This window comes from Rhincodon typus, chromosome 16 (assembly GCF_021869965.1).
Source record: "Rhincodon typus isolate 14 chromosome 16, sRhiTyp1.1, whole genome shotgun sequence".
In the NCBI taxonomy this organism is placed as follows: Eukaryota; Metazoa; Chordata; class Chondrichthyes; order Orectolobiformes; family Rhincodontidae; genus Rhincodon; species Rhincodon typus.
Window position 1 is genome coordinate 27,531,593 of NC_063347.1, and position 13,758 is coordinate 27,545,350.

The following is a 13,758-nucleotide window of genomic DNA, read 5'->3' on the forward strand; positions in this document are numbered from 1 at the left end:
GACCAACCTCATCCCGCCCCCTTGACCTGTCCGTCCTCCCTGGACTGACCTATCCCCTTCCTAACTCCCTACCTACACTCACCTTTCCTGGCTCCATCCCCGCCTCTTCGACCTGTTTGTTTCCTCTCCACCTATCCTCTCCTCTATCCCTCTTCTATCCGCCTCCCACTCTCTCCCTATTTATTTCAAAACCCCCTTCCCCTCCCCCTTTTCTGATGAAGGGTCTAGGCCCGAAACGTCAGCCTCTCTGCTCCTATGATGCTGCTTGGCCTGCTGTGTTCATCCAGCCCTGCACCTTGTTGTCTCGGATTCTCCAGCATCTGCAGTTCCTACTATCTCTAGCCAGGAGAGTTCATTCCCCTCCTTTGGAGATGACTCACTGTATTAAGAGTTTCTCTGACTGCGCAGCAGCAGGCATTCCACAAACTCAGAGGCCAGGAGTGAAAGGGCAACCCTGAATGCTGTTGGTCAATCAGAAGCCAGCAACGTGAGGTGCTGTGCAGCACTAGCAGGAGTGGTAGCTGTTGTTGGTAATGCGCCCTCAGAGACAGAGATTCACCAAGAGGAGACAACAAGGTGCAGAGCTGGATGAACACAGCAGGCCAAGCAGCATCATACGAGCAGAAAGGCTGACGTTTCGGGCCTAGACCCTTCACCAAGAGGTCCTGACCGTAAGTGAGGTATTGTAGGATGGGCATCGTGGATTGGGAGTTACGAAAACAGGAGTACCAGCTAGGACATGGGATGGTTCTCAACAGGCCACCCCTACTCCAATGCCACACCCCTCTGACAAGGATGGAACCCCTAAATGGCCTTCCCACAGCGTAACCCCCCACCTATTGTTGGTTGAATCTCAGTGGTGATGGGATGAAGCCTTTAACTGAGGACCACAAGTGCATTTACACAATCCTGACAACTTTCTGGTAGTTAACAGGAGTTATAGTGGAGGTTAAATTACAAATGGAATGATAGTGCAAGACAAAAAGAATGATGTAATATGACTTGTAAAAGAAACAAAACATGTGTCTAGGGTAGGTGTATTTGTAAAAAGATTACCAACAGCTTTCATCCAAAAACAAAAAGAAAAACAATGGCAGCAGAGATTGTAATCTGAAATTGTTGAATTCAATGTTGAGTCCAGAAGGCCGTGAAATACACAGTCCAAAGATGACAAGTTGTTCCTTGAGCTTGCATTCCGCATTCTTGGAACAGTTTGAGAGACTGAGATTGAAAGGTCAGATTGGGAGCAGAACAATGAATTAAAATCATAGAAACTGGAAGCGACGGGTCGTGTGTGAAGACTGAGCAGAGGTGTTCAGTAAACAGGTCAGCTAATCTATATTTGATCTCTCCATTATAGAAGACCCCACATTGTGAGCTGGAACAAGAAATGCAGTAACTTCAAAGAAGTGGAAGTAATTTACTGTTTCACCACCCAGCCACAAATACTTCTTCCAAGTGCCAAGTTGTCCTGTTCCTATATTGCACAATTACACAAAAATGAGACACTTTGGAATGATGAATGAAAAAGCAGAATTTTTTTTTTTTAAAAAAGAAGTGAAAGATCAGTAAATGTTTGTATCTAGAGGGTTATGTATGTTCCTGCACATGTCACAGTAAGTTAAATGCAAGTACATCAAGCCATTAGGAAACCAAATAATATCTTAGCTGTTATCACAAGAGGCTTGGTGTATAACCATAAGGCACTATTCTCACTTTTGACCTTAAAATGGAAAGAAGGTTGTTGATGAAGTGAGTGAAGATGTTTAGTTCAAGGACTACTAGGAGGAACTCTTGGGACAAAATGATTGATCTCCAATAATTTTCCTTTGAATGAGTCAAATGAGTTCTATGTTCTCTGGATTTTAGAAGGATAAGAAGCGATCTCATTGACTGATAGAAAATTGTTTGAGAACTTCACAGGATTGATGCTGAAAGTTTATTTCCCTTTACTTGAGGAGTCTAGGAGAAAAAGATGTAATGACCTGGATTTTAACTTCTGCGACAGAGTTAAGTCCACCAGTACTGGACACAGGCCAGTGTGGTTGCAACAGCTGCCAAGAATCAAAGTAGGCTACTTAAAAGACCTGGCTGAATTCTCTAGGGCATCAGCCTAGTTGTTTTCTTGAACATTAACTCTCTAGCCATCACCCCTCATTCGCACCCACTTCACTTGCCCATACATGACACCTCATGCAAACTCATTTTTCTCACCATGCCCCTGCCCCCACCCAATACCCTGAAACCCTTCATGCTGCCCCATGCTGCCAGCCAATACCCCAATGGGCCCTCATGTCCACATGCTAATCCATGACCTGCACCCATGGCCCCTTCAAGCCCCTGTGACAACTTAATGCTAAATTATAACTACTCCCACCCCATTCCCACACACCCTCCCACCTACATAGCACCGCTTATCTGTCACCCTCAATGCTCCAACCCTCCTCCATGGCCCCTTAGGTCAACTTAGTGTCAATTCATCAACCCAACACGACCCTTTGCCCTACACTCAATGCCAACTTACACAATATTCACCATAGTCAGGCCAGGCTTCAGGTGTCACGCTGAGATGCAATAAACTCAAGTTCAAAACTCCAATTTGTGAAAGCCCTTTCAATAAATTTGCTCCAAGTTGTTATTTCTTTTAAAGAAATCAATATATTCAAAACTCCATATCAAAGGCAACCAATCCCTTAATAACCTCTTTGAACTGTCAATCAAACTGTGAATTCACTACCTCCCAGTGTAATAATTGTAGATTCTGAAAAGGACGAAAACATTTGTAATGCTACAATAGCATTTAGGGTTATGCCAACAAATATCTTCTGAAGCTGCAAGAACAGATTTCTTTTCCCCCCACCACAGGCACAGATGGTCAATGTGTTTCAGTTTTTTAAGAGGACTGTCAATTGAAATAACATCACAGTTTCATAGCTTTGCAGACTTTGTCCACCCTTCTAAAGTATTAGTGACCTTTCTAAGGATTTAAAAATCACACTGGGATCAGGCTATTGCTCCAGCAAAACTGATCTCAGCTTGAACACATCAGAGTTCAGATGGCCTTGTTGAGTTTAGATTTTCCACATCTGGGAGTTAAATTGTATGCCATGATGTTACCCCACCCGCAAAACCTGTCTAAGTTCGGTTCTGTTCTTAATGGGGACAGGGCTTCTGGATCTGAATACTGACCATTGTCCTTGATTTTTCAAACATCTGGGCCAGTGTCAAGATAAGGTATTAGTCATTTAAGACAAAGTTCATAAAATCTGTGGAATTCTTTACTGTGAAGCACTGCAGAGACTGGATTGTTAAGTATATTTAAGACTGAGATAGACAGATTTTTTAATGAGTATCAAGGGTTGTGGAGAACAGGCAGAAAAGTGAAGTTAAGGATTATCAGACGAGCCATGATCTCATTGAATGGCAAAGCAGACTGAATGAGCTGAATGGCATATTCAGTTCCTACATCTTATGGTGAATATCAGATGTTAGACCAACCAGCCTACAGCATTGTGTTTTCTGCCCCCTGCTTTCTTGAAAAGAGGTGTTATATTTGAAGATTTTTCATTCCACTGGGACCTTTCTAGAATCTAGGGAATTTTGGAAGATTGCAACCAATGTATCCACTGTCTCTGCTACGAGTTTCTTTAAGAACCTTTTTTGTAGATTATCAGATCCAGTAGACCTCTCAATCATCAGACCCATCAGTTTTGTAATTTTTTTTCCCTCTAGTTGTCATAACTGTTTTTGGGTTTCTCCATTAATTTTTCACATCCAGGGTTTGTGAATCTTTGCAACTCTCCAGGATGGAGGGTTGTGAATGCTCAGCCATTGCGAATATGGATTTTCCAATGATGCATACATCCCATGAAGGAATAAAAAAATAGTTCAAGACTGAGATCACTAGATTCTTAGCACTAAGGTATATGGAGATGGGATGTAGAAGTTGAGGCACAATAATACCGAATGGCAGAACTGGCTTAAGGGGACATATAGACTACTCCTATCCCTATTATTGTTCAGCTTTTACATTTACTCAACCCAATGGTTCATGCAGTGGTCAATTGATCTTGGCTGTAAAATATAGCTGAACTGGAATCTCAGTTTTTCTTTCAAACAAATGTCATCTTAATAACGGCACCACATTCTTTGATATTGAGACATTTTAAAATCAATATTTCAAACACAAATAGTATTTTCATATCAAAAGCAAATTGTACATACACAGCTTTTCTTTTTCAAGCTTCATATTGATTTCTTTCAGCTTTCTTTGTATGGTATTGTCGTACAACATATCCATCCCTGACTAATCAATGAACAACAATAGGAGTTCTTCATACTTGAGGTTGTGATGTGGATCTTCCTTCAGTGTGGACTGATTGTTGTTGTGTTTTAAGCGTACTTATTGTGTTGGGTATCTTCTTCCAGAAATGCTGACAAGGGTGTTGAAGTTTCTTTCCTTGGAACACGTACAGGCCTAAGCCGTGTCAATCTGTTTGTTGGACAAGAACAACGTACTAATCAGTAAGCTTCATTGTCAATTAATGATGTTTTATTTAATAGAGCACATACATCATCTTATTCTGTTGCATTTCATAAATTATATACATCAAAATGCTTCAGTATGTAAAATTTCCTAATATTCTATTTCTACAAATCTATGTCATATGTAGTTTTTATATTAGTGTAAAGTTTTGTAAAGCATTATAATGATTGTTTTATAGTATTTTTCTGTAACATTTTGCAATCAGTGGAAGAAGGTATTTGTTACAAAGCTGCAAATTAGAACTATGAAAATCCTGGATATGGATTCTCAAATCATCAGTGAATGTTTTTCATTGCAATTTCTGAACATAATTGCACAAGTTTTACCTGACCTTCTTCTAAACATTGTGAAATAACTCGACAGAGGCTGGTACCCCATCACAAAGTCATCCTTTATTTACACATTCACAGTACTTGGACTCTGACCAGCCAGCTCAGAGTCAGTCCCTAGAGTAGTGACTATTTTGGAGACTCCTGTGTATCTCTGTCAGCAAGGGCTCCCTGATTGGCTGAGGTTAACAACCCCAATCAGGGATCTCATACCCAATGAGATTCACCTGGCCCCCTTTCCAATCACTACACATTTCTCTTTAAAATTTCTCTGATATATGTCAGCTAAATGATTGTGTTATTAGTAATGCAAGGCTTTTAAAATAACATTATTACAGGTTTAGCTTACTAAAAATGTTGTGAACATGTTGATAATGGCCAGAATTTGTTGGAAGGGAGCCATCTTGCCTTTCAGCTCCAATTATTTTTATGCCATAAATTATACAAATTAATAATGGCACAACAGAGCAATGGAGTATCTGGGAAGTTGGTGAATGACAAGTGACAATTTATTTCTTTAGTCAATTTAATTAAAGGAAAAAGTATCAAGTAGAGGAATATCAGAAAAGGATGTAGGAGCAATTCAAGTCAGATTAGGTCCAGAAAAGAGAAATAAAGAGTGGGAAAGAAAGATTGGATGGAGAACAACATGGAAACAAGGGGAACAGGAAAAGTAAGAAAATCGTAAAAGCAAATAATAGTTAAAATATCAAGAATAATTTATTACTTGAAGGAACAAAACTCCACAGTTTAAATTATGCCTTTACTGGACTGGAGAAATTGAATGACATTATAGAAGCATAAATTCCTTCATTAAACCTGCCAGGAAATTTACACATTTATTATGATGCGCACATTATACTCACTGCCAATTTTACAGCAATTTCAACCCCCTGTATTTTCAATATTCATTGAAAGAAGACTAATTGTGGTGTTGTATTGTGGCCTGCAGATGCAAATTTCCTCCTTTTATCATGTAACTGGTACAAAAGATCAAAGACTTAAGTGTAAATTGCATTCATGTGTTTTTAAAAATCATAAAACTAAAAGAAGGCTACACCCGCAAAACTACCCACACTTCCAGGGTAAATTAATCGCCATTGAGATTTTTCACTAGTGGCACTTGTTTGCGGGCCTTTGAAGAGGCTCCAAAAATTAAGCTGGAACTTTCAAGTGCCACAAGGTATGAATTGGTAATTTCAAAAGTTTTTGATTTTGTTTTACAATGGAGAGGGGGTTAGTTTAGCTCAGTTGGCTGGATGGCTAATTTGTGATACAGAGTAACGCAAACAGCATGGGTTTAATTCCTGCACAGCCTGAGGTTACTATGAAGGATTCTCCTTCTCAACTTCTCCCTTCACCTAAGGTATGATGACCCTCAGGTTAAACCACCACCAGTCATCTTTCTCTAATGGAAGAGCAGCGCTATGCTTTGGTAAGATTATGGCAACTTTATCTTTACTATGGAGCAGAGCATCGTGGCTCAACCGAATGGGAAAATAGTTCTTAAAGTCACTTTCAGTAATTTGATTATTTACAGGTGCTGAGTTGACACATTCAAAATGCTTTTTTATGCAATAGATTTTTTTTTAGCTATATTGAACAAATAAATCAGAAAACATTTTCAGTAGACACTTTTTTTACAAAATGTTTAAAAATGCTGTCCAACTGTGATGGTTCACTGTGTGTATGTTGTTTCTGCAAATGAGTTTGAACAGAAACATGGGGGAAAGAAAGCACTTTTCAAATGGGCTCAATTCAGCAGAATGAGAAATTCTACCCCACGTTATTTACAACAAGCTATATCAGTTTTGGTCAGCTGAGGTTAAAATGCTTTCACTGTTTACCTGAACTCTAATATAAGATGAAGTGTTTTTGTTTATGCCAAGAGATCTTTTGGAATTGGTGCGGATGTTAAGGATGGGAGTGATGTTTGAAAGCTTTAGCTCTTGTACTTTTGCAGAGAAGGCCTCCAAAATCTTTAAAATCTGACAGGAGTTAAAAATGTTGCTTCCTGGCCCACCATGAATTCTTTCTGTGCATTTAGATACTGCTGGGAACCTCAGGTACCCCCTGTTCCCAGACGAGCTTTGGAGATCCTATCTCATAGACATCAATACGTAAAGGCTGAAATCTCTTCAATCATGACATGAGCTCTATTTAGATGAGTAGTAACAAAACCATTTGATATTGGTAGAGGAAATTGCAAAATGCATCAGGCACTGAGCCACATTTGCTTTCACCTTTACATTTTGTGATAGAAAAGACAAAAGCAATTTTATTGATGGTCACAAATACAGTGGTGTTTGCTGTTTCATATTACAAGGTTACTGCCAGCATGCGCAGTGCTGTTAACACCTATGTTGTTATTTAAATGAGTTCAGATATGTAAAGCACATTCTGAACTAAAGCGGGCAAGGTCATTGCTTCATGTTGTCCGAGCATCAGCTGTATTGCTTTATGATACAGGGTTGGAACTAAGGGCAAACACAGCCGTTGCAATATGTATTATCCAGCTGAAAACCAGTGACTACATGGTAATGATGTTATTTCTCCTGCCTTTAGCCCCAAACATACAGTGCATCCACCTAAAAAAAAAATAACATTCCCAAATAAAAGATCAACAGCTAAGGCAAATGGTGGGGAAAAAAAATCACCAGAAAAACTAAATTGGATAGCCTCAAAATGGGTGAGGGATTGTAATGTGGAATTAATTTGCACCATGGCTTGCAGGTCAGGCCCCATGCCAGTATTATGCTACTTGCTAACTAAAATGATGACAGTGTTTGTAGAGAGCCCTAGCTGTGCTGTTGAGTGGCTCATCCTTTAGCAAGATGTTAGTCTGTAAACCTTAAAGGAGAGATTGTGACTGGAGTAGGTGACATAAGACGTGTTCAGCACCATTTGTCATTGTTCAAATACTGATGCAGTCTGTATCCAAAGCAATGAAACCTGTACAGTATTTAAACTTGAGTTGATTGGTGGCAATTAACATTCATACCACACATGAGCCAGCCATAACCATTCCCAACAAGAGATAGTTCACTAATTGTCCCCTGACATTCGCTTGTATTGCTGTCGCTGAATTTCCCACTAAACAAACATCCTGGGGGTTACCATTGACCAGAAAATAAATTAAATCAGCCATGCAAGTACTGTGGCTGCAAGAGTAGCTCAGAGGTTGGAAGTTCTACATTTAGTAATTCACTTCTGGTTTCTTCAATCTGTCCACCATCTACATGGCACATTTCAGGTATGTGATGGAATTCACCTACTTGCTTGAATGGGCACAGCTCCAACAATACTCCGGAAGCTTAAAACCATCAAAAATGAAACAGCCTTCTTGATTGGTATCTCATAACATCTTCAACATTCACTTCCTCCACCGCCAATGCACCATGACAGCAATGTGTAGCATTGACAAGATTCACAGCAAAATCTCACCAGCTCCTTAAACAGCATCTTCCAGACCAGTGACTTCTACAACCTAGAAGAACAATGGTAGTAGATACATAGCAATACCACCACCTACATGATCCCCTCCAAACCACACACCATCTTGATTTGGAACTAAATTGCCACTCATTCACTATGTTATAAAGTTGCATGACGGGCTTTGTTTTTGAAGAATTGTGGAGAAAGGAACATATTTAGGTTTTGTGAATATGCCTGGAGTACTTTGTTTCATAAAGGTCATTGAAAGTTCACTGTGGACATGACTGGTGATAATTTTTCTCACAACCCTGCTGAGGCTGTTTTGAATAGTGATTAGAGAGATTCTTGTTTTATTTGGTTCAGATAAAAGAAAAGCCTGCTAAGGAGAGTTGGAGGAAGCTTGCTATAAGCAAGCAGTTGACCTCACCAATTTCTGAAAAGAAAATCTTCCAAATCAGTTCAGGAACCTATCTGTTCTTTTGAAGGAGTATTTGAAAAGATTTCTCCGGCTTATATCTCTCTGCAAGACTTCAGCAACAACTGTGTATGATTCCTGATGATGACACATTTCAGAAGCTCAGCACAACAAATTCTAGAGCTTACTACACATTATCCTTTTGTTTTCAAGAATAATCCATTGCTCAAAAGAGGTTTCTTTCTCCAGAAAGCTGTTTTTCCTTCTTTTCCTGAAGAGCGCATGTGCATGTGTTTTAGGGACATTTGTAGTGCTAATCATTTATACTTTTATTTCATTGGCTGTGTATGTCAACCAATTAATTATATCTATATTGAATAAGTTTTGTTAATAAGTAAGCCTAATTGTATCTATTAAGAAAAATAGATTATGGATTTTTTTGTATAAAACCTGATATAAATAAATAAGGGACTTAATTGGTTATCTTGCTAGCTAGAAAAATGTATTTTCATATTCTGTTATGAAACAGTGGAGTAATGAGACTAGAATGACAGTGCATTACTCCAACATTGGTCTTATCAACTGTAACTGGATCAAAATCCTGGAACCCCCTTTCTCACAGCACTGTAGGTTTACCTACACACTATGTACTGGAGCAGATCAAGAAGGCAGCTCATCACCAATTAGGATTGGGCAATAAATTCTGACCTAGCCGATAATGCCCACATCCAATGAATGAATAATAAAAAGATTCTACATCTGATTCTGACCTGTGAAAGAGATACAATATTTGCCAACAGACTTCAAGATTTGCTGATAATGCACTGGACCCTTGATAAAGCAAATGATATATATTACATCCATGGGAAGTCAAGTGGTCTCCTGACAAACTGCCAGAAGGCAATGCAACCAAACAACCAGTCAATAGCAGGAGTTAAGCCCCAGGACTGGGAAGTGGTCAACATGAAGTTCAAAGACAACATCTGCATAGTTAAGATCAGTGAGTGCTTCTTCAAATTCCATATCTAACCATTAACACCATTAGTCTCAGTCATTGTTCAATGTGCAATACCATTATCAATTACTTAACAATAATCTCAATTAATTAGATCAGGTCCTAACTTTCATAGCTTAGCCTTATCCTCAAACACTGCTGCAAGCCTCACACCTGCTTTTTGCAGCTTGTGTCTCCTGCCAGATATTCAGAAATGACAGGCACACCATCTAAATAGATTTTAATCATGCTCACTGACACACTTCCCTCCTGCAGGACAATGTGGTGCACAACCAGAAGCAGCAGCATCTCACTGACTGCGGAAGACCATGTTCTGTGCCCTGACCCTAATTGATGAGATGGTGATTACCATCAATGAAGCAGTTATTGCTAAAGCTGTGGCTACTTGCAAAATTTAAATAATAGAAATTTTGGCATTCCCATACCCAGTCCTCCTCCTCTTATTTCGTATTCTCCCTTGCCACATTATCTCTGATTTACAAATCGCAAATGACACAAGCCTGCACATATTACATCCCCACACATGTAGCACAATCTTACTGTTTTGCCTTTTTCCTTTCAGACATTCAAGAACTGCCACCTGGTAAGAGAGTAGTGGAAGAGAAAGAGATAGAATAGGAAGAAGGCAGTGATGATGAAAAAGCACTGTCACCTGATATCACATTCAGTGCTCCAAAACTGACAAATCACTTACTTTATACGTTGGCTTTGCTGGAACATATGCACTTTGGGGCATGAGATGCTTGATTCCTATTATATTTCCATGTGCCTCAGCTGCCCAATTATTATAATGTGTGACCGACAAGTCTTGGGTAGATTCATTGCCACCATTCTGTTGGTGCGGCACTGTGGCTCAGTGGCTAGCACTGCTGCCTCACAGCATTAGAGGCCCTGGTTCAATTCCACCCTTAGCCGACTGTGTGGAGTTTGCACATTCTGCCTGTGTCTGCATGGGTTTCCTCCAGGTGTTCTGGTTTCCTCCCACAGGTCAGGTGGATTGGCTATGCTAAATCACCCATAATATCCAGAGATAGGTAGGCTTTGTGAATTAGCCATAGGAAATGCTGGGTTACAAGGACAGTGTAGGGGGGTAGGTTGGTCTGGGTGGGATGCTCTTCAGAGCGTTGGTGTGGACTTGATGCACGAAATGGCCTACTTCCACACTATAGGGATTCTGTGAATATTTGTTGTTGGTATTGCTGTATGTTACTGAATAAAATATGGACAAGGCTGCTCATACAAAGTCTTGTAGAAGATTGGCTTAATCTTGATAAATCATAGGTGTTTATTATATGGTACCTATTAGGTAGTTACATTGCATCTAAGATAGATGATAGTCTTTTGTGAGGCTCAACTTAAGAGCAAATACACATTACTGACGTTGAAACATTCTGATACACAATTTGCAGACAACTGAACAACTATGACTGGTTAAATCCTCCCAGGAAATGTCCTTTATATCCTGATGGACAGAAGAGATGGCATTGTGAATTACCACAGAATGAGGCATCTTCACTCTGACAGGATAGTAGACATTTACCAGCATGTCTTTCAGTATCTTGTCACATACCAGGTAGAAATTTGAAGGAATATAATCATTTCTCGGTTAAGTTACTTCTCCGAGTATGATGCCCGCAAAGCAATATACATGTTGTCAATGACACCATTCAGCATAAAGAATGTTGAAAGCTTTGTAAATCCATGGCACACTCTGGCCGTTTCTCCTTTTAAATGTTGTTCACTCTGCTCTGTGTGCCTTCTCCTCAATTTCCCAGTCATGTCCATTTCAAAGGAAAGGCCTACTACTGCATCTGTCACAGGAAGTAACAGACTTATGCAGACACCTTGAAGTCAGGAATAATTCCATTAGTGCCTGCTGCACTATTCCCGATAGGGTTCAGCAACTTGAAAAAGCACTAAAACTTTGTTGAGTCCTAGGGTGGAACTTGATGAGCCACAAGGAACCAGTTTTGGAGGAGGAAGGGAGGGGAATTTGTGAATTCCTATTGGGCCATCCAACCAATGGATTCCCACTTCCTAGCCACGTTACTGGGAATAGGGATCCAGACACCACATGTGCTCTGACTCAATTAACAACAAAGTGAGACTGATTTTGCTGAAATAATGCCACTGTAATTGGCACAGATATTAAGCTATGACTCAATGATAGAATAGGGCTGAGAATCAGTCAAGTATTCAGTCAGCCAGCAAGTTGCCTGAGAGCTCTTGTACAGTGTAGCTAAGTAAAAGATTCAGACTCTTGCTTCTGTCACCATATGTTGGTTTCGGCCTAAATTATCTGGGCTGTCTTGTATATATTCATGGCCAATCTTTCCAACTGATGCGAGTCTCAGTCATTGACACCATCTGTGGAAGGATTACCAATGACATCTTACTCAGAAGATAGGCTCAGCCTTGATGAACATTAAATAGGATTACTGTATATTGCTCAACAGCTAGTTACAATACAAAGATACATAAAATTGTCTCTTGAAAGATATTAGCCTCAACTTAACAGTAAGCTCACATTATAGCTACTGGACCACGCTTGCACAGAATTGGTAACAAGAATAGAATTCTAACAACTCTGGTTAGGACATTGCTTAGCTCCTCTCAGGAACAGTTCTTTCTAGTCAAGCTATGGCATTTCTGTTGCAGGTGGGACTTGACCCAGACTTTCTGGCCCAGAGGTAGAAATACTACCACTGCACCGCTAGACCCCATAGTCTTTTCTATCCTGATGGGCAGAACCCAAAATAACTCCAGAGGCTGGTATCCCATCACCAAGATACCCTTTATTTACACATAAACACAGTCATCAAGATCTCTGACACTTACCCTTTTATATGTCAGCTAGGGCTCTCTGATCGGATCAGATTAATGGCCCCAATCAGAGAAGTCATGTTCTGTGATGTTCACCTGACTGACCTCATTATAATCACTACAGAACCAATCTTGTGACATTTGTTAACCCATTCAGGTCAGAACTGCCTTATACAACAAGCCCATTCACATGCTGTTTCCTCCATGATAGATAATTTTAAATGTGTATTTACTGAGCTTCTGCACTAAGCATGAAATAAGGATTGAAATTGATAATGAAGCACCTCAAGGAAGACTGTCCTATAGTAACCTATTGATACTAATTTACATATTTATAAAAACAGAAAGACCTGCATTCATATGGCACTTTTCAAGACCTCAGGATACCTCAACTAAACACTTTGCAGTTAGTCAATGAGTTACTTTTAAATGTTTCAATATAATACAGGAAAACTGACAGTCAATTTGCACAGAGGAATCCCCCAGCTAGCGTTATAGTAAAATAAGATACTTTATTATATGTGAGGAATAAATATTAGCCAGGACATCAGCAAGAATTTGTGGGTTTTTTTTTTCAAATAATTGCATGAAATCTTTTACATTCACTTGAGATGGTTAATGAGCCTTTGTTTTGAACTCCTCAGCCAAAAGACAACACTACTGACGCTGCAGCACTCACCCGTTGCCGCCTTTTGAGCACCAACCACGATCCTGTGAGATAACAAGGTGTAGAGCTGGATGAACACAGCAGGCCGAGGAGCAGGAAAGCTGACATTTCAGGTCTAGACCCTTCTTCAGAAATAGGGGAGGGGAAGGAGATTCTGAAATAAATAGGGAGAGAAGGGGAGGCGGATAGAAGATGGATAGAGGAGAAGATAGGTGGAGAGGAGACAGACAGGTCAAAAAGGCAGAGGTGGAGCCAGTAAAGGTGAGTGTAGGTGGGGAGTTAGGGAGGGGATAGGTCAGTCCAGGGAGGACGGACAGGTCAAGGGGGCGGGATGAGGCTAGTAGGTAGGAGATGGGGGTGGGGCTTGGGGTGGGAGGAGGGGATAGGTGGGAGGAAGGACAGGTTAGGGAGGCGGGGACAAGCTGGGCTGGTTTTGGGATGTGGTTGGGGGAGGGGAGATTTTGAAGCTTGTGAAGTCCACATTGATACCATTGGGCTGCAGGGTTCCCAAGCAAAATATGAGGTGCT

At 40.3% G+C, this 13,758-nt stretch overlaps 1 protein-coding gene across 1 annotated transcript in view; it reads left to right on the forward strand.

Moving 5' to 3' along the window:
- The window catches only part of cacna2d3a (calcium channel, voltage-dependent, alpha 2/delta subunit 3a), a 791,006-nt gene that overhangs the window by 584,347 nt on the left and 192,901 nt on the right, over nt 1–13,758 (forward strand). Inside the window, exon 24 of the mRNA XM_048606724.1 lies at nt 4,429–4,524. Coding sequence (XP_048462681.1) covers nt 4,429–4,524 — 96 coding nt within the window. The remainder of the gene's footprint in view (nt 1–4,428; nt 4,525–13,758) is intronic.